At 35.7% G+C, this 23,458-nt stretch overlaps 1 protein-coding gene across 1 annotated transcript; it reads left to right on the top strand.

Annotated features, from left to right (window-relative positions):
• Positions 1 to 213: 213 nt before the first annotated feature.
• On the top strand, positions 214 to 23,245 carry LOC102879722 (lipase member K). Its single transcript, XM_006926028.1, has 9 exons — positions 214 to 318; positions 2,306 to 2,420; positions 4,468 to 4,666; positions 5,878 to 5,987; positions 7,178 to 7,314; positions 16,072 to 16,218; positions 17,054 to 17,125; positions 19,343 to 19,414; positions 23,012 to 23,245. The coding sequence occupies exons 1-9, from the start codon at positions 214 to 216 to the stop codon at positions 23,243 to 23,245; spliced, it is 1,191 nt and encodes a 396-aa protein (XP_006926090.1).
• The last annotated feature ends 213 nt before the right edge of the window (positions 23,246 to 23,458 follow it).

The following is a 23,458-nucleotide window of genomic DNA, read 5'->3' as shown; positions in this document are numbered from 1 at the left end:
CATTCTTTTGTTTCTTACTGAAAAGTCACCATTTCAGATTTTTCATGGGATGAGTCTTAAATAATTAAGTATCTTACTTGTTAAAGCACAAACTAGAAGCATGTTTCTACTCCTTCCCATAGTAGTGGTACAGAAAGAGTACACCAAATTTCGCTTTTAGAATTCTCTTTGATGACAAATATATTAATATTTTCTTTCCCAGGCAGACCCCAAATGTGGCAGCTTTTAGCAGCAGCATGCTGGATGCTTCTTCTTGGACCTCTATATGGTTATCACAGGAAAGGAAGCACCACAAATCCTGAAGCTGTTATGAATATTGTAAGTCATACATTAAGGGAAAAAAAATAAGAAAAAGAATTATTAATTTACTTTTAGATGTAATTGGTGTGCCTGTCTAGTTTTCAACAATTCTAAATTGACCAAATCTGTGGCTCCTTCCCTGTACCTTGGCATAGCTTACAAATCTAAGAGTTGAAAGACCTGACCCAAATAGAGGAAGTAATATTCCCTCTCCTAGTAGTTGGAGCTACCATCTGATGGTGGCTTCCTGAAGAGAAGGTTTATGAGTTCATGCTGATGATCTATATAGAGTATCCTTGAGTTCTTCCTGGGGCTTTTTCTAGAGCAGTTTCTGTGATTTGTGAGCTATATCAATATATGCTTTTAGTTTAGTAATCCAGAATTGGTTCTAGTTGCTTATAACCAAAAGGATCTTAATGTGCAGAAATTCATACCAGAAGTGGATTGGAATAGAATCAAATGGAAAACAGTAGAATGGGATAGTGCTAGGCAAAAATCGGATACTCCATATTCCTGTATATATTGTATACCATTGATGTCCTCATCCACATCATTTGTATTAGAACTTTAAGAATGGAACTGTAAAATTTTTTAAATTAGCGTCTCTTGTTTCTCTCTCCAAATTATCTAAGAGATACCCCTAACCTACCATACTGCTAAACTCAACAGCTATGAATATATGTCTTTAAATCCAAATTTTCCTCTTCCTCCCATATTCTCACACATTTTCTTCTCCCTTAAGTGCTTTTTTGGCCCTTAATTATTCTACAATAATAATAAGAATAATAAACATTATAGAGCACTTACTCTATACCAGGCACTGTTCTAGATTCTTTATGTATAATCCTCACAATAAATCTGTGAAGAGACACTATTATTATCTTTATTTTATAGTTGAGGGAAATGTGACACAAAATAAGTAACTTTCCCAAAGTTAATAGCTAATAAGAAGAAGAGCTGGAATTCAGTGTCATATTGTTTGTCTCTAGAGTCTTGGCTCATAACCACTGCTTTAAATAGCCCATAATGTATACAGACCTCTTCTCGCCTGGCATGGGCAAATGCATAATATTGTGGTAAAAGCATATGCTTTGGAACTAAATTTACTTAGTTCCAAAATTGGCTTTAATTTTTTCTTAATCTCTTCCTAGTTGTACAATGTCAGACACATTATTAATCTTCCTGAAACTCAGTTTTTCCACTGTAAAATGAGTATAATTCTATCTGAAAGACCATTTGTAAAGATTAATAAAACAGAAGATATAAATCGTCTTCTGTGCAGAGGATGAATAGCGGTTCTCTTCCTTGTATATCTGTGGTTTGGATATCTTCTGTTTACCTTTCTAGATCTACTATATATTCTTTTACATCTTTATCTCTGTCCAAGAGGCTGACCTGTAAGAATTAGGTCAACAAGCATCCTTGACCTTTGGTTTTCATTTCAGTTCAGCCAATGGAAATCTTAAGCAGAGGATCAGAAGCAGGGAAGACAATCAAACGATTTATTATTGCCCTGGCTCCCTTTATGAGGTCACCTTAGGCAGGCTTTTTCTCTCTGTTAAAAGTCACAGCTCCTCTCAATGTGGCCCTCTCTACTTGACTTTCTTGTTCTGGTTATGGTAACTATTTCCTGTCATCTCCCATCAGGTAGAAAGTTGCTAATAGCTCACTTGTTACTAGCTGCAGGGTACTGCACAATTACCTGTAATTTCCCTCATTAGATAGCCATATAATTTTTTTGTCAAAACATTTTGAGAGTGAACTAGGGTGCATCGATAATACCAGGCCAAGCAAACCAGGACGTATAGTCACCCAGTTTTGTCTCATTATGCCTTTGTATGCATTCTCCTTTTGAAACTCTCCTCAAGTTGTCTTGTTTTCCTGCTACATTCTGTCCCAGTAGATAGATGAACAGTAGGTTGTAACTTCAAGTACTATATTGAAATGCATGTATAGAAATCAAGAGTACATCATGAAGGTATATATTTTTCTTTCCTCTTTTCAGAGCCAGATCATTTCCTACTGGGGTTATCCTTATGAAGAGTATGATGTTGTGACGAAAGATGATTATGTCCTTGGAATTTACAGGATTCCTCATGGAAGAGGATGTCCAAGAAAAGGTAGAATTTATTTCATTGTAAAATGTAAATGCTTAAACTGGAGATTCCTGGATGTGCTGATAGCAACAAGGAAGCTTTTGTTCTGAAATAGAGCCTAGTGTCTTCCATTAGAGGAAGAAAATCATCACCTCTACCAATACTACTGTTTCATTTATTTTATAACCCGTTGGAATTATTAAATATACTGTTTGTTTAGTCAATCTCTTCTCCTTTAGTTTGTCCTTCCGACAAACACAAACAATAGAAAATTTAGTCTTATTTTGGAGATATCACTTTGCAGGCTCAAAAACCAGAAATGTATGAGTTATTTTTGATACTTTCTTCTCCTTCACCTCTTATACAACCAGTCACTGAGATCTATTAATTTTGCCTTCTTTCTAATCTGAAAAATTCACTCAACTTCAGTATCCAGGCTTGTATATCATCATCATCATCATCATCATCATCATCATCATCATCATCTTTTGTTTCAGCTACTACAAGAGCTTTCTAATTTGTATTACTTCAGTTGTAATTAGTTCTCTACCCAAGTCAGTGGAATTTTATTTTTTTAAGTAAATCTGAGCCTATTAGTTCTATATTTAAACTTAATTAAAGAGCCATTTCTAACTTCTTATGATACAGGTCAATATCTGCAGAGAAAAGAGGGATCCACTTGGCAAGAACTCTTTACTTCTCTGATCTCTTAGCTTCTTTTATTCTTTGGAGTGTTATATAACAAACTTCTCAGGATCAGAAGGGTTAATTATTTAAAGAGAAAACCTAGACTTTTAAAAAGATAGGGTGAATGATTGGTGTTGACTTAATAGAACCTTTCATTCCCCCAAATAACTCCATTACCTTTGTTAAAGACTCACGAAAATTTTGTTTCCAAAAAATTTTATCATTTCTGCCAGGTAGCTGCCAGAATGCATGAAATGAAAAGCTGATTCAACAATGAGAAGCTGCCTGAAGGCTCAAGTCACAGAGGGGCTATGGGCTGTGGCTGCTATTTGGTAGTACTTAACAAACTAAAGGAGAAAAGATGGATAAATGGACATAGCTTTAGTTCCTTGCTTCCAGATGGCTGAGGCTTTCTGAGACTCCATTCTAGCCTACCCAGTCTTAGGAAGCTGGTATAGCAACAAAAGTGACCTGAGGGAGAGTCCTGAGATACCAACACAGCATCACGAACCATAAAAGACAAAAAAAAAAGCCAAAAAACAGAAAAAACTGGTCACTTCTCTTTCTTCTCTGTGTTTTCAACACCATTTCCCTACTTCCTTCTTTTCCTTTTCTGTTTCTTACTCAAATTTTTCTAATTTTACATTATGAATAGGAATTTTATATTAAATTAACAATTATACATTGCATAACATTTCACTTAAAACCTTGCATTTTGCCTTCTGAAAATGCAAATTAAGTTAAACAGTCTATGTAAAATCTAGCATAGTACCTAGCATTCAACAAATGACATTTTTATGTTTTTTGTTATTATTTTGAGAAAAACTTAGTTTCATTATCAAATACTTCTTGAGAAATAAAATGTTATTAATACAGTAGTAATAGGGCCAATATTTATTGTGCTAGACAGTCTTTTATGTATTGTAATTGTAATTTAATTCTTATGACTATACTATGAGATAATACGTTATTATTCTTATTACTTTAATTCTTATGACTATACTATGAGATAATATATTATTCTTATGACTTTAATTCTTATGACTATACTATGAGATAATATGTTATTATACAGATAAGTTAGCTGAGGGACAAAGGGGTTAATATATAATATAACAGATTTTGAACCAAGAAAATCCGACTCCAGCACCTACAGAACAACACAATATATTATATGTAATCCAAATTTTACAAAGAGTAAAACAAGACAAAGAGAAGATAAATAACTTACCAAAGTAGTTCAGAAAGGAATAGAACCTAGGTTTGCTGGGTGCCAAATTTCATCTCTTAACCTCTCTTCTGTACTACAGGAAATCAGGAAAGAGAATTTTATTGTAGACACTGAGTAAGTTGACATGAAATTCTTGTTGCCTGTATTTTGCAGCTCCAAGGCCTGTTGTGTATTTGCAACATGGATTACTCACATCTGCCAGTAACTGGATTTGCAACCTACCCAACAACAGCTTGGCTTTCCTTTTGGCAGATAATGGTTATGATGTGTGGATGGGTAACAGCCGGGGAAATATCTGGTCTAGAAAACACTTGAAATTTTCAACCAAATCACCAGAATTCTGGGCCTTCAGGTAAGGAGATATGTAGTAATGAATAAAATGTGTACTTTGCTTATTTATATGAACACCCTTTGATTTTTCCCTGTCTGTCCAAATGCATCTAGTGGAGTCCACAGGAAGAAAACAAACTTTTCCTCCACTACCCAGGCTTTCTTCACAAGCTCTGAAGAAATTTACCTATTATTGCATTGGTGTTGTTTAAAAAACTGTACTTGCTAGTGTGTGTGTGTGTGTGTGTGTGTGTGTGTGTGTGTATGCAAAGTATAACATGCAAAAAAAAATCAAAATGCAAAGGTCAACTTTAGAAAGGTTAATTTCAGGACTATAATTTTGTCCATGTGAACCCCAAAGGCAGTTAATATCATACTCTTATTAAAGAGGAAAAATGAAACTGTCAAGAAATAGGACCAGGAACAAAGTTCTAGCTGAAAATCCTGACAACCAGACAATCACAATAAGCTAAGAGTGAGCCTAGTCCTTGTGCACAGATGACACCAAATATTTACTCCTCAAGTAGTCTAGAAACTCTGCCCTCCACATGCTGGTGATGCTGAAACCTGTACCTGAAGTCAAGTCCTGAGGAAGTAAGAAGAAAGCTTGATCATAGAATAATTAAAGAGCAGGTGTTTCCAGGCCTGCTCGGACACAGGAACAAACCCCTGCACTTGCACAGGCGCTTTCACAGAACCATTCTTTGACGGTCACAAAAGCCATTTGTTCCTTGGCCTCATTCCTGCCTTATTCCTGGAAGCCATTTGGTATTTCTTAATTCCACACCCCAGTGCAGTTGTGTCATTACACTACTGCAAATAACATGATTTCCCAGGTGAATGTTTTCCAACTAGGCACAGTCTTTCTGGGCTGAGGTCTACAAATCTTTTTACTTTATTCTGTTTTTTAAAATAGCATTCCTGGTAATTGTTCCTTTCAAGGAAGTTTGATAAATCTGCTATAGTTTAAATGAAATATGACTAGCCTTACAGGAAAAGCCTTGGTAGGCCTTTGCAAGTCAGATTTTTCTGATTCCAGTTTCTTAACAATGTTACTCTTTCAATCAAGGTGACATCCTCAAAAGTTGCCGAGATACATAATATCATATGTTGACTCTAGTCTTATATTTTAAAAAAGCTACGTATCTATATCTACAATGAATGTATTTAAATATTACAGGCCTAACAATGAGATATTTTTTTCCCAATTTTGTTATTCTTTTTCTTTGACAGTTTGGATGAGATGGCTAAATATGACCTTCCAGCCACAATCAATCTTATTGTAGAGAAAACTGGACAGGAACGACTCTTCTATGTGGGCCACTCTCAAGGAACCACTATCGGTGTGTTTGGGGCAGGTGTGATCTGAGAGTATCAGAGGATCTTCTTCCATATTCATGAAAGGGGTCAGAATTTCTTCCTTCTGTTCAGTCTCTAGCTAGGGGATTTGAGCTGGGAAACCATTTCCTCTGGCTGGTTTCCGAAGAATAAATAAAACAAGGACCACAACAGAGATTTTCTTCCCCCTAGGAGTGAATTTGGAGATTGATAAATAAAGCTGAAGGACAGAGAATTTTATTTGTGTACACAACAAACTTTTGTCAGACATTGGATTAGATGCCTGGGAAGCAGAGATAAATATGATATAAATTTTTCCTATAAAGAGCTTGCAGTCTAGTGAGGAAAACACAAAGAAAAGAGAGAATTATAAATCCCAGTGATTATATGCCACAATCAGTGTGACTTTTAGTTCCCAAGATATTCTAAGGTAGGCTGGATATTGATGGGGACATGTTGACAGTGCCATGAGGCACTTCACTCCCTTCACTACTCCCCATTCAGCTAGAGATCTCAACAATACCAACATTTCTACCAGTATCTTTTCTGTATCTTAATTCTAATCAGGTTTCTGGTATAAAGTAGATCTTTATATGCCTGTACTATACTATGCATCTTACATACATTCTCTCATTGGAAACTATAAACATTTGAGACTGTTATCACCTATATTTTTAAAAAGGCTGAATTTAGAAATCCTTTCTAATGGAAATAACACCAAATAATACCTTAAGTTTTATATATACATAATTTAACTTTCAAAAGAATCATCCTATGAGGATTTTATTTTCCACATTTACAGAATGAGAAAACTGAGACTTACACGGGGGAGGTAACCTGCCCAAGTCTTCACACAGCTAGTGAATCGGAAGCCAAAATTATAGCCTAGTTTTGTCTGATACCAAAGACTATGATTAAACTAGAATGGCCCTTTGACTTTATCTAGACATACTCCACAAAGGTTGTTTGAACTCTTCCTGCAACACTCTTGATGACTCATTTTATTCTGAATTAGCCAATTCTATTCTTGAGAAATTCAGAAAATCCTTTCCTACAAATTTTACTTACTCTGAGTTTGTTTTCTTTGTTTTGTTGTTGTTGTTGCTATTGTTTTTAATATATCTACTTTTGCTATCATTTAAAATAAATTAAAAATGGTTTTAAATCTATAAACTAGTGTCATCTTCCCTTCCAGCTTTCATAGCATTCTCTACAAATCCAGAACTGGCTAAAAGGATTAAAATATTTTTTGCATTGGCTCCAGTCACTACAGTGAAATATTCCCGAAGTCCTCTGAGAAAATTAACAACTCTTTCCAGAGAAGCAGTCAAGGTATGCGATTTTCCCAAGTTTAAATCTGTAGTAACTAAAACTAGCTCTGTTTTCACTAATTTCAATTGAAGAAAACCTGAAGTAAATGACATTTTCAAACCTTTGAGACTATGATAGGTACTCGAGGTATACATGTAGGTTTACTGACGATGTACAATTTTATCAATAGGAATCAGGGAGCTCACGCTGATGCCATTCTATCCTTTGTCTTCATCGGTGTCTTCTTTCCCATGTATGTCATTCCTCAGTTACAGATAAATCAAATACTGATTAATTAACTGATTTGTTTAATTTAGTAGGTTAAATTTCTCTCCAGTGGCCCCTGGTTTCTCAGGGGCAGTATTAAGTAGAAGTTGAGATCACAGCATGAAACCAGATGGCATGGGTTTGAATCCTGGCTAGCTGGGTAAATTTGGTCAAGACCTTAACTGTTCTGCGAACTATTTTTTTCATTTGTAAAATGAGGTAATTATAGTCCCTATTCATAAGGCTGCTGTGAGGATTAAGTGAATTCATGTAAATCCCTTAGAGCCAGGTGCACATCGTAAGCCTTTAATAAATGTCAACTATTGTTATCGCTGCCATGATTTTCATAGAACACACCTTCCCCCATCACTGAAAGTCCAATCTTGCTCAGTTGCCTACACTGCACAGACTCCCAGTCTGTCAGCTCCCCAAAATCTAGGCAATATCTTTGACCCTAGATTTTTTTTTTGCTGGCCAACACTAAGCTGATCATTTACTCTGTCAAGGAGAATTGGTCTATATAGGTTGGTGTGTTTTCCTCTTACATATTAAAATGGGCCTCTCCCATTGCAGACTAAAGGTAATCAAAGGTAATCATTTAATTGAAATTGGCGATTTCAATTAAAGCAGATAAAAGTGAGACAATATCTATAGAAGTCAAGGATTTGAATTGGTGAGAGATAAGAAAATTAGCCTGTGGTGAGTCAATTCTATACCTGTATAACCCAGAAAGACAGTAGCAGGAAAACCACCAAACAACATAGAAAATGCTCACATTTCCCGCTTAGTACTTGGGCCTTTTATGCTATAGATATTTGATCCAGCCTTGTCCCACAATATTGTATAAACAACACGGAACTGCTTACTAAATTATTTCAGCATTCCCACACAGTAGAGATATTTTGAGATGGTGGGATCTTTTCATTCTTCTCAATTTGCGCAGCTCTGCTTCAACCTTTCACGTGTTTTGACGTGCCGGTGGTATAGTGTAGTTCAATTTAATTCTGTGCAAAGAAATCTAGGAGCTACTATTTCAAGAGCATAGCATCAGGAAACAGCTATGTCTATGAAAATACGTTCCAGCCGACTGGAATGACTGAAAATTAGGGTGCATGTGAGAGTGGTAGGAGACTTGACTAAGGAGAGAGTAGGGAATAGTTAATGCAAAGCAGTCATGTCATTTTAAGGAGTTTAGATTTTGTTTTGTTGGTAAAGGGAAGCCATTGAAGAATGTTAAGCAGAGAAATAGCTTGACCAGATTTGTATTTTTAGAAATATTACCCTGAAAAGGCTTTAACTCCAATAGAGGAGCCACCACATGTGACCCACTAATTACTAATAGAAATTCCAGCATCATAATAAAAAATTGGTAAGCAAACATAGAGAAATGTAAAAATGTTCCCAATTGTTGAAATCACAGAAGACTTCTTGGATGAAATGACATTTGAATTCTGGCTTAAGGACCAGATATCTATATACAGAGTGGTGTAGAATGTCCTTCCAAACCAAAAGGGTAACCATAGAAGTAGTAAAGCTCAAGGCATAGGAAACCACATGCAACTGACTTTATTAGGGCTTTACATTTGTGAAGAAAAGTGTGAGTAATAACATTGGAAATGTAGGAGTAGATTCTGAAAGGATTTGAATGCCAAATTAATAAGTTTGGAATTTATTCCATAGGTAATGAGTGACCATGGAAAGTTTTTGTACATGGGGAATGGCATGCATAATGCTTTTTTTAACAAAGATTCTTCTGGTAACTAAATGGAAGTAGATGAGAGTAAAGGACATCAAGAGGGGCAAAGATAAGGAGAATGATTATGGGATTATTGTTATATTTTAACTGATGGATGGTGAGAATCTGAGCCATAGTTGTGCAAAAAGAAAAAAGATCTATAGGATTTGACAATGAAATGATAGCCTTTTAAGCATGGAATAAACTTTGAGAGGGTGAACCATCTTTCTTTTCTTCTCTCCTGTTAGCCAAATGTTCTCAGGCATATTTGGAGAATGGCTTCCTCTTTTAGTGGAGAGCTCTTGGACTAAGATGACACTTTCACTATCTCTGACTAGAGAATTCTTTTTACTGATTCTATCAGTTCTTTTCTATTACTCCATTTCAATTTAGTTCAATTCACATACGACACCAGTATAAGAACTTGGTTCACATAGAACAAAGTTCACATTCTGCTTCTGCTTTCTGCCCCCTTGTAACCTTGGACAAGATATTTAACCATTCTAAGCCTAACTTTTTACACTTATAAAATGGGTAAGCTTTGAAGTTCTCATGTCAGCAAGATGGCAAACTTGGACTTCCCAGCACTCATCTCCCCAACAGAAACAATAAAAACAATAAACAACTACAACTGACAAAAATAGCTCTGGAAACGTTCAGGGCTATAATGAGGAAAGAGCAGAAATCCTGCAGAGCTCAAAAATCAAGGAAGGCTACACAGAACATAGGAAGCATTTCACCTGCATGACCCCATTTCCCAGTTCAGAACAGCTCAGCATGAAGAGGGATCCCTTCAGAAGGATTTCATCCCATGGATAAAAAAAAAGAACAGAGGAACCCCAGCAAGTCTCATCACTACCGTGGACATCTGCAGCCTTTGTTACCAAGGGTCCCACAGTCTTCTCCAATGCTGAACCCAGCTGACAGAGCTGCTCTGAGTTCCCACTGTACCTCTTCTCCAGGGCTGGAGCTGTCATTGAGGTGAGACCTGTTTCCAGGGCCCCAGTTACTGTTATGCCCCACTCTCTGGAATCAAGACACCATAATGCCTTGCCATCTATGGGACTAGAGCTGCTACTGTTCTGCACCCTATGCCCTGAGTCCCAAGACATAGTTTTGACCCACCATTACTGGGGCCACACTCTTGCTGCTTGGTGCTCTGCCCTTGGATCCTGAGTTGGGGCTTCATCCTAGCAACATTAGGGCCAAGCTGCTGCTATTCCATGTTTTCCTTATGGATCCAGAGTTGGAACTTTGATCTGCCATCCCCAGTGCATGCTGCTTCTGTCCCTGGACTCCAGGCCCAAGCTACTGCTGCACCCTGTCATCCCTGGGCCCATGATGCTGCTGAGTCCCCCAATCTCTTCTCCAACCCCAGGCCTGAGTCCCTGCAGCAAGAACTAGAGACCCAGACCCCAATTCCATTGGAGAGCTACACGTGCCTGTACCTCAGACACTGGCACCATCACCACAGTAAGTGCACATATGCCCCAAGCCAGGTGCTATGGTAGTTCTGCATGTACCTGAACCCAGGACCCTGACTTTACTGCCATTCTGAATGCCAGTGCACCAGACCTGGCACTAGGAAGGATATCCAGAGCTAGAGCTTCTTTCCATTGGCAAAAAAGGAGGATGTCAGCAGCTTTCTCCATTGAGGACCTCACCAACTCTAGCCACCACTACCACTGGCAAGGCCGCCACAGTTTTGGACACTGAAATCCCTACAGTCTTCAACACTGTTGACCTCAGCTGATAGCTTAAAAAATTATTAATACCAAGATCTCTCAAATTCTCCCAACAAATTGAAGAAGGAATACTTCCAAACTTATTTTACAAGGCCAATATTACCTTGTTAGCAAAGTTAGACAAAAACACTACAAGAAAAGAAAATTACAGGTCAGTATCTCTGATGAACATAGATGCAAAAATCCTCAAGAAAATACTAGGAAACTGAAGTCAACAATACATTAAGAGAATTATATACCATGATCAAGTGAGATTAATCTCTAGGATGCAAGGATATTTCGACATACACAAATAAATAAATGTGATACACCACGTTAATAGAATGAAGGCTAAAAATCCTATGATTATCTTAATCGATATGGAAGGTGCATTTGACAAAGTTGAACTTCCTTTCATGATAAAAATTCCAACAAATTAGTTTTATAAGGAATATACTTCAACATAATAACAGCCATATACGAAAAGCCCACAGCTAACATCATATTCAACATTGAAAAGTTAAGTCCTTCCTTTAAGATAAAAAACAAGGCAAGGATGCCCACTCTCACCACTTCTATTCAACATAGTATTGGGAATTCTAGCCAGAGCAGTTAGGCAAGAAAAAGAAATAAAAGGCATCTAAAATCAGAAAAAAAGAAAGTTATTTCTGTTTGCAGCTGACATTATCTTATATGTTAAAAAAAGAAACAAAAAAACCCTGAAGATTCCACTCAAATAATTTAGAACTAATAAATGAATTCAGGAAAGTTACAGAATAGAAAATCAAAGTACAAAAATCAGATGTGTTTATATACCCTAACAATGACCTATCTGAAAAAAAATTAAAGCAGCATTTACAGTAGCATAAAAACAATAAAATACATAGGAATAAATTTAACTGATGAGTGAAAAACCTGTATACTGAAAACTGTAAGACATTGATGAAAGAAACTGAAGAAGACACAAATAAATGAAAAAATATCCTGTATTAATGGATAGGAAGAATTAAAACTGTTTAAATGTCCATACTACCCAAAGAGTAGTATGACTCTATAGAGTCAATGCAATTCCTATCAAATTTCCAATGGCTTTTCATAGAAATAAAAAAATACTATTCTAAAATTTGTATGAGACCTCAAAGACCTCAAATACCCAAACTAATCTTGAGAAAGAAGAACAAAGATGGAGGCATAACACTTCCTGATTTCTAACTATATTACAAAGATATAGTAATCAAAACAGTATGGTTCTGGCATAAAAATGGGCATATAGCTAGTGGAACAGAAAAGAGAGCCCGGAAATTAACCCATACTTAGGGTCGACTAATCTTTGACAAGGGCACTATGAACAAATAATGGAGAAAGGATAGGATAGTCTCTTCAATAAATGGTGTTGTTATAAATGGCTAGCCACATGAAAAAGAATGAAACTGGACCCCTATATTACACCATGCCTAAAAATTGACCTGAAATGGAATAAAGATTTAAATTTAAGACCTGAAAACATAAAACTCCTAGAAGAAAACAAAGTGAAAGAGCTCCTTCACATTAATCTTGCCAGTGATTTTTTTTTTTTTTGATAAAACACTTAAAGCACAGGAAATCAAAGCAAAAAATAAACATGTGGGACTAGCTAAAAAGCTTCTGCACATCAAATGAAGGAATCAATATATTGATAATGTAACCTACAGATTAGGAGAAAATATTTGCAAACTATGTATCTGATAATGAGTTAATATCCAAAATATATAAAGAACTCATACAACTCATAGCAAAAAAGCAAGTAATATAATTTAAAAATGGTCAAAGGACCACAAAGTTTTCCAAAGAAGACATGCAAATGGCCAATAAATACATGATGTTGAGCATTAAAGGTGCTTAACACCATTAATCCTCAGGCAAATGCAAATTAAAACCACAATGAGATATCGCCTCATACCTGTTAGCATGGCTATTATCAGAATGACAAGAAATGACAAATGTTGGTGAGAATACGAGAAAAGGGAACTCTACACACTGGGTGGAAGTATAAATTAGTACCGTCTTTATGGAAAACAGTATAGAGTTTCCTCAACAAATTAAAATATAAAAATTAAACAGAACATAAAAAAGCCAAAAAAAGAAAATAATTGTCATTTACAACAACATAGATGAACATGGAGGGCATAATAATAAATAAAATAATCCAGACAAAGAAGGACAAATATTGTATAGAATCACTTATGTGAGTAATCTAATTTTAAAGAGTCAGTTTTGTAGAAACAAAGAATGCAATGATGGTTGCCAGGAGCTAGAAGAGGGATTAATAGGGAGATGTAGGTTAAAGAGTTCAAACTTTCATTCATAGATTTTTAATGACTTATGGTATCAATTATTATTTACAAAATAAATTTGTAAATAAATAAGTTAAAAAATGGATGGAATTTGGCAAGTCATTTGAGATATTCACTGAGATAATATACATTTAAGCATCATACCTATAGTAGGTGCTCAATAAATATTATCTAGTATTAGTAATGAATTTATTTTAGATTCAAAGCCATAATACTTTGTATTTCAGATCTCCTGTCTACCAATTTTTCATCTTTTCCTCTCCTTCCACCCTTGTTCTGCCCCTGGGCATTTTTGTCATCCTGTTCTTATCTCTCTTTTTTCCTGACCTATAGTTGGCTTTGACCCTTTGCTTTTTACATATTACCGAAAATAATGATTGTTAGTATGTCTTAATTTCTTAAAAAAAGAACTTGAGTCTCAGAAAGTCTAAGCATTCTGTCCCACATCACCCAACTAATGGATGGCAGAGTTAGAATTTGAACATAGACCTGACTAGGCCATCCATGATCAGTGCTCTTTCTTATATGTTGTCAATTCTCCCACTTTTTCAATGCCAACCTGCAAAAGTCAGTTCTGGATACTTATGCAACCATATACAAGGGTGCCCAGCTTAGCAGGCATTGAAGGCTTAATCCAGCTCATGTTCTGCTTGGCAAGCCATGTACCCTGGCATGGGGCCATGTGCCCAGAAGAGGGGCCTTTTCTAATTCTTGCTCACAAAGATACAGAAAGAGCTAACAGAAGAAGCCTATCGTCATGCTATTATGTGACAAACATGCCCCTTCCAGAACCAATGTGGAATTACATCAACAAGTCAGCATGTTTGCCACTCTGCAAGTGGGTGCTCTATGGCTGGTTAGCTTGCATTATTATCCTCTATTTTAGGTTAGGGTAAAGGAGCATTTATCTTTAGGTAAATATATGGTAATTTTACTGAGTTGCTAATGCATGGATATAAAGGTGGAGTAAAGTCAGTAACTGTCATGCTAATTCATCCTATATTTAAGAAAGCCAACTGTCAGCACGAAGAATAAGGACCCCTTACTGTAGACCTTCATGGTTGATTACTACTATGAACTAGCTGTTTTCCTTTCACATGGATTTTCTGCCACGTATGGGTGACAAAGATATTGGTAAATGAAAAATAAAAATGTTCAGTGATTAAAATCAGATCCTGCCTTCTATTTTAATTACTTATTCATGTGGTGATCTATTTAAGTTATCGCACTTGAGAACATAGAATCGATATCGACATTCTTTTAAAAGATAAGTTCACTCTATATGTCTGCTGCTACTATTATTAAATTATGTAGACAGTCACAGAGGAAGAGTTATAATCTGGTAAGTGGATTAAATAAATTATCTGATATATTGTCTAAGAAGCCTGGTGATTGTGACAAAAGTGAATAAGAGGCCAGAATCAATTAGATAATGTCTATAATGATTAATTATTGCTTTCCAGACCTAAAGAAGTATGATTTGAACTAGTCTAACATATTGTAGACTCTCCCTCCCTCCTTTTCATTCTTCCTCCTTCCTTCTCTCTACCGTGAAGGGTTATATAAAGTCATGGCATATCACATATTCCATGGAATATCAAATATTCCATTAATTGAAGATTACCATTGATTGTAGAAAACATTTTTCAAACTCAGGATTCAATAAGTTATACCCAGGATGAATTTACTAGATCTAGTTCACCAAACGTAGTATAAAATATTATAGTGCATGAGTGCAATAAAAATAAATGCTAGTTTTTGTTGCTCTTTAGTTGTAATTGCCAATTAATAAAGGATTTCAGGAGAAAGATATGCCAATTTTTAGCTGTAAATGTTTTAAGAATTAAAAAATATTTTTTTACCTTTATATCTGGATTACTATCCTAAGATTATAAAACTAGTTATTGTAAAACAAATACAAGATTGAATTTATATACACAGGAATTAGATATTTATTTATGTTAAAATTTCAAAGATTCTTGAAGTTTAAAAGATAAGTTCAATTTACCTGTAATATTGCCTAAAATTCTACTAGTAGAGATTCATTTCTTTAAGTTAAGCTTTTGCCTCTGGAAAGAATTTAGTAAGAGATTCTGGAGAGAATGACTCATTCTCTCCAGAATCTCTTACTAAATTCTTAGTAAAGTGGGAGAATTGACAACATAAGCTTTTGCCTCTGGAAAGAATTTAGTAAGAGATTCTGGAGTGTATGTATCATTCACTAAATATAATAGTTATCGTTTTGGGAATGTTTACTAGGTTCTAGAAAATGCACTAGGTGCCTTGTAAGCATGACCTATTATCTTCACAACAGTCCTACTTAGTGCATATTAATTTTCCATTTTATAGTTGAGAAAATTCAGGATGATAGAAATTAAATACATTTCTAAGGTATAAGAGACAGAGTCCAGAATCAAATTAAGATATTCTGGACTCCAAAGCCTTAGCAGTGTTCTATGGGGACTAGTTTCTCAGGGTGTGTTACAAAAACAAACCCATGTAAAGGATCTTGAGAAAAGAGATCAAAAAGTGAGTTGGGATGACCACAGTGAGTTGGGAGAACTACGACGACAAAATCTAACAGACCTCTCTTTTTCACTGATGACTAAGTCCTAGGCAAATGTCACCTTCTGTCCAGTCTTTGTCTGAATTACCATTCATTTTCCACTCTTGACATCACATCTATGAAATTTCATGATGTCTTAAATTGATCTTACAGGTGTTATTTGGTGACAAGATGTTCTCTCCTCATACATTTCTTGATCAATTCATCGCTACCAAAGTGTGCAACCAGAAGCTTTTTCATCATATTTGCAGCAACTTCCTATTTTCTTTTTGTGGATTCGATCCAAAAAACTTAAACATGGTATGTGTAAGTAGTTGAATCTGAGAAAACAATTCTTTTGTTGCACAGAGGTGAGGAGAGTTCATTCTGAATTGCATGGAAACCACATTTCAATGTCTCCTTTTGTCTTCTGGAATGAAATTAGCATGTTCATGACTTCCAGCCAAAGCTGAGAGCCTACCTGCTTTAGTGGGAAGATTTGAGAAAGTTTCACTGCTGAAAATTCTCACTAACTCTTGCTATTGGCCAAAGTGCCACCATTGAAAAGTCCTTCACTTTAACTAAGGCTATGGTTTTGAAATTTATCTTACTGTGTCTGAGCCCTATCTCAGACTTACTGCTGTGGAATTTTTTTTGATTCAGAATAAATCTAAATGTTAATGGAGGTTAAAATACTGAATAGATTATGTCCCGCAAACTTTCAAAGAGCCTTGTAGAATATTTACCACATTTTTAAAATCAGAAAGCAAAAGGGAACATTCAGATCTGTTCTCAATGTCTTACAATGAACAACGTTCTTGGAATGACATAACACAGGGTGAAGATGAAGGTCAAGAAGGCTTTTATCCCTTGACCTCTTGTCTTCTTGAACATGCCTGAGGTGAGACTGGAAAGAAATTTATATAACCTTCTGTCTTTGACCAGTAGGATGTCCTCTATGGGCTTTATGAAGATACTGCTCAGGAACAGAGCTAAGGGATGGGAAAGTTCTTAAAGATGGGTTTCTTTGGTTAATATGTCTTCAAAGAATATGGCATATGTTTATTACTAAAAAAAATTGAGAAAAATGTTTAAATTTATTTGTAGTGTAATTATATGTTTAGCTTCCAGTTGAGAAATAATCTTTACTTTACAGAGTCGCTTGGATGTTTATTTGGCACAGGGTACAGCAGGAACGTCTGTTCAGAATATGCTACACTGGGCCCAGGTATGTGCTTCCTGTTCCTGATATGATGCATGCCTATCTCTGCAAGATCCCCAAAGAGTACTCCCAGAGAGCTTACTGCAGAGTTTTGCAGGCACCTGCCACTGTCTAGTTGATGTTTCTAGAATCAGCATCAGCTCATGTTGATTTCCTTTACTTTGTTGTATTCTTCATGTCCTCAGTGTTTGGTGTTTGGGCCTAGTTTCCAGGTATTCTGACTGAATTCTGATTCTTAGATTATTCCAAACTGCCTTTTCTAGGAAAAGTTTGTATTTCCTCTTTTGAGAAATCATCAGCTCTAGTAGAACTTTATATAACATGATATAGGCTATTGCAGAAAGATCTGCTCATCCTTCACTTGTCATATGGGCTATTTCAGAGTATAGAAATAATGTTTCATTCAGAGAAAATAAGTATTAGGGAGAAATTAAAACAGATCAACAGTTTATCTTTTTACCCTCAGTTAAGGTTTTGTGTGTGCATGTCAAGGTGGGTGGGAGGAGAGAAAGAGAAAGTTCTTCCCAAAGTTTTAATATATCTGAGATCCCTAGGAATTTGCATTTTAATGTGCACCCTGATAAATTTGTTCTTTGCTTTAAAATTGAGAATCACTGCCAAAGATAGCCTGAAACATTATTTAAGGATTTCTGAAATTTTTTGAAGAGTTTTACCCCCAAGAGATAAGACTTCAAGTTCCTATAGGAAAAAGAACGTTGAGGACATAGGGCCTCCTACTGGTGAGGAGACAGGTAGACTCTGATGGGCATAGATTTCCAGGCAATATAACTTCAATTTCATATTTATTGAGCACTTACTATGTGTTCTTTTTTATTCATACATATGATTTCTTTCAATCTCATTGAACTCATTCTTATAACAATCTTTCAATGAAGAAATTGATATTCCCATAGCCAATTTCTTACAGATCTCACAGCCGACTCCTCTTAAAAGAGCAAGCACTCTTCTTTGACAGAAAGTTCTCTTTAGTATAGAAAAAGGGTAGGAGGAAAAAATGTTTGTTCATTAGCTATACAGATAGCTAAGGCAAGGATGATGAAGATGATGATGATGATGGTGGTGGTGGTAATATTAGTAAAAAGGGATTTGTTAAGCAACTAAGTGCTATGTGTTTTTTATGCCTTGCCCTATTTAATCTTCTCATCCTATGAGAACAATGTTGACATTCCTATTTCATACATGAAAAAACAAGTTTAGAGAAAATAAATATCTTGTCCTGGACCACAGATTGAGAATCCTAAAATCCAAGTTCATACCTAGTATACTCTATTGCTTCCCATTGCTGAAAACTTGCAGAATTTCAATAACAGCAGACTACTACCTCTGTCAAAGTAAGTCTGGTGGAAATAATTTAAAACTAAAAATCAGGATTAAATAAATGGGTGTGGAAAACAAAATACTTGAGATTTAAGTTAAAAAAAAAAAAAACCTTAGAGTAGTCCAAGAATAATTTAATAAAGTGCTGAAGGTAAAGCTAAAAATTACCTGTCTTCTCAATTCGACAAATTTGGCAAATAACAGGAAAAGGAACCCCAGGTGTTTGAATGTTTCATTCTAAAATCTGAAGTCTGAAAATTAAAATGCCAAAATGAGTGTGCATGGTTTCCCAGACATGTAGCCCATGGCCACGTTACTGACAACATGGCAGGATGCACGGCCTGCAGACAAGAGACAGCAGTGCCACATCTCCCACAGGAAGCACTGAGAGTGTTCTGCGAATAAATATTCCTTTCAAGAGTAACAAAATTGCTTAAGAACAGGGAGTATAATCATCATATCCTGGACCATCTGACAAGGATAATGCTTAAAGTTGTGTAATAATAATAGCAGTCCTTTTTTAATGTAGGGGATATATAGCTGGTACCTTTTAATATATATATAAATTTTTTAAGCTATTATTTAAGAATTATTCAATTCAGCATCCTTTAAAAGTTTTTCTGTGTACACCATTGTAACATTTAAAGGCATCGCTGCCTAAGGCTTTTCATTGGAAAAGTATGGGGGCAATAAAAGTTTGTCAGTCAGTTCCATAAATTAGTATCAATTTTTATCATTTTTATTATTTGGCTTCTTTTTATTGAATTTTCGCTGGTGTGCTAAAGACTGAGACATAATGTCAAACTTTATATATTTCTTGTTTATGGTCTTTAAATATGTATTTTTATATCATTTAATGTGTTTATTATTTTTATTTTATCATAGGCTGTTAATTCAGGTCTGTTCCAAGCTTTTGACTGGGGAAATGCTGATCAGAACATGATGCACTTCCACCAGGTACCACCATAATGATAATCATCAGTTGCATACTTCAAATAAACTAATAAATGTAGTAGCCACTCATTAAGGACTTACTAGGGCCCATTTAAACTATGCCAGATATTTTATATAGATCAGATGCTGCTTATTGGGTTCTTACTATGTGTCTTATTATTTTTTATCGTAACAATGATCTTGCAAGGTGAATATTATTGTCTTCATTTTTCCAGAGGCTCAAGAGGTTAGGTAAATTGTCAAAATTATTTAGCTAGTAAAGGAATAAAATGTGACTAGGGGTTTCTGGATCTAAAGTCCATTCTTCTACTACATTTATTCCTTCTCAAAAAAACAGAAACTCTTAGCACTTAAGACCATATTTTAAAGACAGAAGTAAAGATACATAATGTTTGTTTCTAGAGTATATTCTCAGACTTCTTATCCATCTCATAAAATGAGCTAACACTGTCCTATTCTTTGGAAAGTCGTTTACTACTCACTAAAAAAAAAATAAGATTATTAAAGTTACACCAGACAGAAATAAAGTTACACCAGGAAGAAGCAGTGCTATCTGACAGAGAACGGTATGTCAAGGTATTTCTTGACATTATCTATGAAAACTTTTGGAACAAAATTTTCATATTATAGGAAAATATGTATTGTGTGGTTGTTATTTTTTCCAGTAAATAAGGAAATTTAATAAAAATTTTAAAATTTTGACTTCTTGCTAAGATTCAAGTTAAGAAAAAAAAAAAAAAACCCTGAGAATAGTCGAATGAACTACTGGGATCATATTAAACAAGTAGTCTTCAAAGATACATAGCTTTTTCTATTTCAGGGATGTGGAAATTTAGAAATTCTTTAAAAAGCAAATTTTCAGTGCTACCATAATAACTACAGTAGTAAAAATGCATAACTTCAACTGGCTTGAAAAATCTTATATTTCTTCTAAACTGCTATAGTTATGTGGTTGGGGGGATGTGTGCCCACACATACAAACATGCTATGTCAAAGTACTATTTACTTTTGTAATTAACCAATTCTTTGTCTACCAAGAGTATATAGCTGCTTTAGGGAAAGCTTTTTAGATGATAGCCTTACCCTGTAAAACTCAGAGTCACAGGTATTAGCTTTATCATTGTGCCTACAGATTCTAGTTTTTCTTAAATGGTGATTCAGATTCAACTATGAATCTTTTGCTTGGGATTTTAGGGGGGAAGAAAAGAAAAACTCAAACAAATTGAGGGTGAACTACATGCACTCTTAAAAAACAATAAACTTAGTCTCAACCATAAATTAGACAAGTATATTTACAAATGTAATCACCAATCTTTTAGTACTAAGAAAATTAAAAAAATATTCTTGGCCAAAATATACCATGTATTGTTTGGACCCTAATCTTAATATTCATTTTTGCTGTGCCATTTTCTAGGCTCCCCCATTCATCCTCAGCAGGGTATTAAATCATTGCAGTAAAGATATTCTGATTTCTGGGCCTTTTCAGACCCCCTTTGTTTCTTAAAGCTTACTAATATTTGTTGCTGCCTATGTGTTGTGTTGTCATGTATTCTTTATCTCTATCTTTGCATTAAAATATTTATGCTTTGTATTATTCTAGTGAGAAAATTTGAGTTGGGAAAAGCATGTCTCTTCTATCAGCAGTTGCACTTTGCATTTGGGGCCCTGTACCAGGCTTTCCTGAGTCCATCTTACCCTTTCATGCACCATGGTCAATGCTAATCTGCACTAATTTCATTCTCTACCCCACCTATTGCCTTCTCATAGCTACATATTCTTATTTACCACTTGCCCCTAAGCTCAGGTCCAAAACTTCCTGGTATTATAGGGTAGAGGTGACGGTGCTTAAAATATGTAGTAATGCAAAGACTCAGGCATAACCCATCATCAACCGGCATATATTACTATAAAAGTGTACTCTGCCTGAATATCACCCTGCTAAGAGAACTCAAAGTGCACAGTCACCAAGTTGGTGTTCCCTCAGGCACATTTCTAGTTCTCAAAGAAATCACAGTTTCCTAAGGATCTATATGTTTGTCCACATTACCTTTTCTTATTAATCTTGCTGCCATAATTGACTATGGTATATTAATCTGCTCAGGCTGCCAAAAAAAAAAATAATACCATAGACTAAGTGGCTTAAACAACAGTAATTTATTTCTTACAGCTCTGGAAGCTGGAAGTCTGAAATCAGAATGGCAGCATAGATGGGTTCTGGCTCTCTTCCTGGCTTGCAGAGAGCCTCTTTCTTGCTATGTCCTCACCTAGCCTTTCTTCAACATGTGAGTTGAGAGAGTGAATGAGAGAGACAGAGAGAAAGAGACAGAGAGAAAAAGAGAGAGAGAGAGAGAGAGAGAGAGAGAGAGAGAGAGAGAGAGAGAGAGAGAGAGAGAGAGAGAGAATATCTCCTTCTTATAAGGCCACTGTTCCTATTGGGTGAGGACCCAAAGTTTATGACCTCATTTAACCTAATTACCTCCTAAAAGCCCTATCTCCAAACACAATCACAATGGGGATTAGGGTTTCAACATATGAATTTTGGGGGAAGACAGTTCAGTCCATACTAACCTAATAATTAGGACTCTTTTAGTTGCAAGTAGTAGAAACCAACTGCTTTACTGAACTAAAAAGTATAGTGGTAAATTCACAATAGCCAGGAACTTAAACTCTGTCATCAGGGCTTTCTCTCTCTCTCCCTCTCCTTTCCCTCTCCCTCTCTCTGTGTCTCAGTTCTGCTTGCATATCCTGTTTCCATTCTTAAGTTCTTTCCAAGACAATAGTAGTAGGATGGTGACTGGAAGTACCTAGCTCATATAGTTCTTTCAATTGCAAACCCAAAGAAAAAGACAAATTTTTCTTAATAGCTCTGTCAAAAAGTTCCAGAGAGAACTTGAGCCCTTGAGCCCATTTTTTGTCATCTCTCACACAATCACTGTGGCCATAAGAGTGAAGAGCTATTAGCCAGGCCTGCTCACGCTGGACCACTGTGGTACTGAGGGATTGGATTTGAATGGGGGAAGAAGGGAGAAGGGAGAAGGAAGAATGGAGGGAAGAAGGGAGAAGGGAAGAGTTACCAGGAGATCAGCACCACAGACACAATTTCTCTATAACAAGCTAGCTTTTTAACATCATATTTCTAATGTCTGCTTTCATATATTGGTCTCGATGTTTCCTGAAGAGTCTGCTCAAATGTCAGTAATTTCTGTGAGCTCGAATTTCCACATATGAGAGGGGGTATTTATATTAATCCTACTCAATATTTTATTTGAAAAGGACATAGCTCCAATTCAAGTACTGCTGGAAAGATGATTCCCAAAGAAATAAGAGCCCCTTTTCTCTAGGATCCTTTTCTATTTTCCCAAAAGTGCAAATCAGGAATATAATGGTTGTCTTTTTAAATTCACAATGCATATTATTGCACTAAAGTACTTTCAAGTATTTTTAACATTTTAATGTTTACATATCATTAAGTGTATCCTAGTTCTTCATTTTTAATATTTGAAGAACTTGCTTAACAACTGATAGTTAATGTTACTTCTATAATGTGGTTATCTGTGAAAACTCTTTTTCCTTTTTCTCTGTCTTTTTAATTGAATTTAGCTTACACCTCCCATATACAACGTTACTAAGATGGAAGTTCCAGCAGCAATGTGGAGTGGTGGACAGGACCGTGTGGCTGATCTCAAGGACACTGAGAATTTACTCCCTAAAATTACCAGACTTATTTATTATAAGTTTATTCCACACTACAATCATGTGGATTTTTACCTTGGACAGGATGCACCCCAGGAAATTTACCAAGACCTAATTAGACTGATGGAGGAATGTTTCTAAAATTAAATACACTTTCTTTTCTCTGTGCAAGTTTGCGTAATAGTAATGTGGCACACATAACCAAAGGTGATTCCCTCCAATGATTTTCACCTCCTGGTGTCCATGCATTTGTCTGGTCCTCACTCCTTGAGTCAAGAAAGGACCTGAGACTTGCTTCTAGCTGACAGAATTGGCAAAGGTGATGGGTTATCACACCCTTGATTAGATTATGTG

The sequence above is a fragment of the Pteropus alecto genome, unplaced genomic scaffold (genome assembly GCF_000325575.1).
Source record: "Pteropus alecto unplaced genomic scaffold, ASM32557v1 scaffold88, whole genome shotgun sequence".
NCBI lineage: Eukaryota > Metazoa > Chordata > Mammalia > Chiroptera > Pteropodidae > Pteropus > Pteropus alecto.
This window is presented reverse-complemented; position numbering and strand designations above follow the sequence as displayed.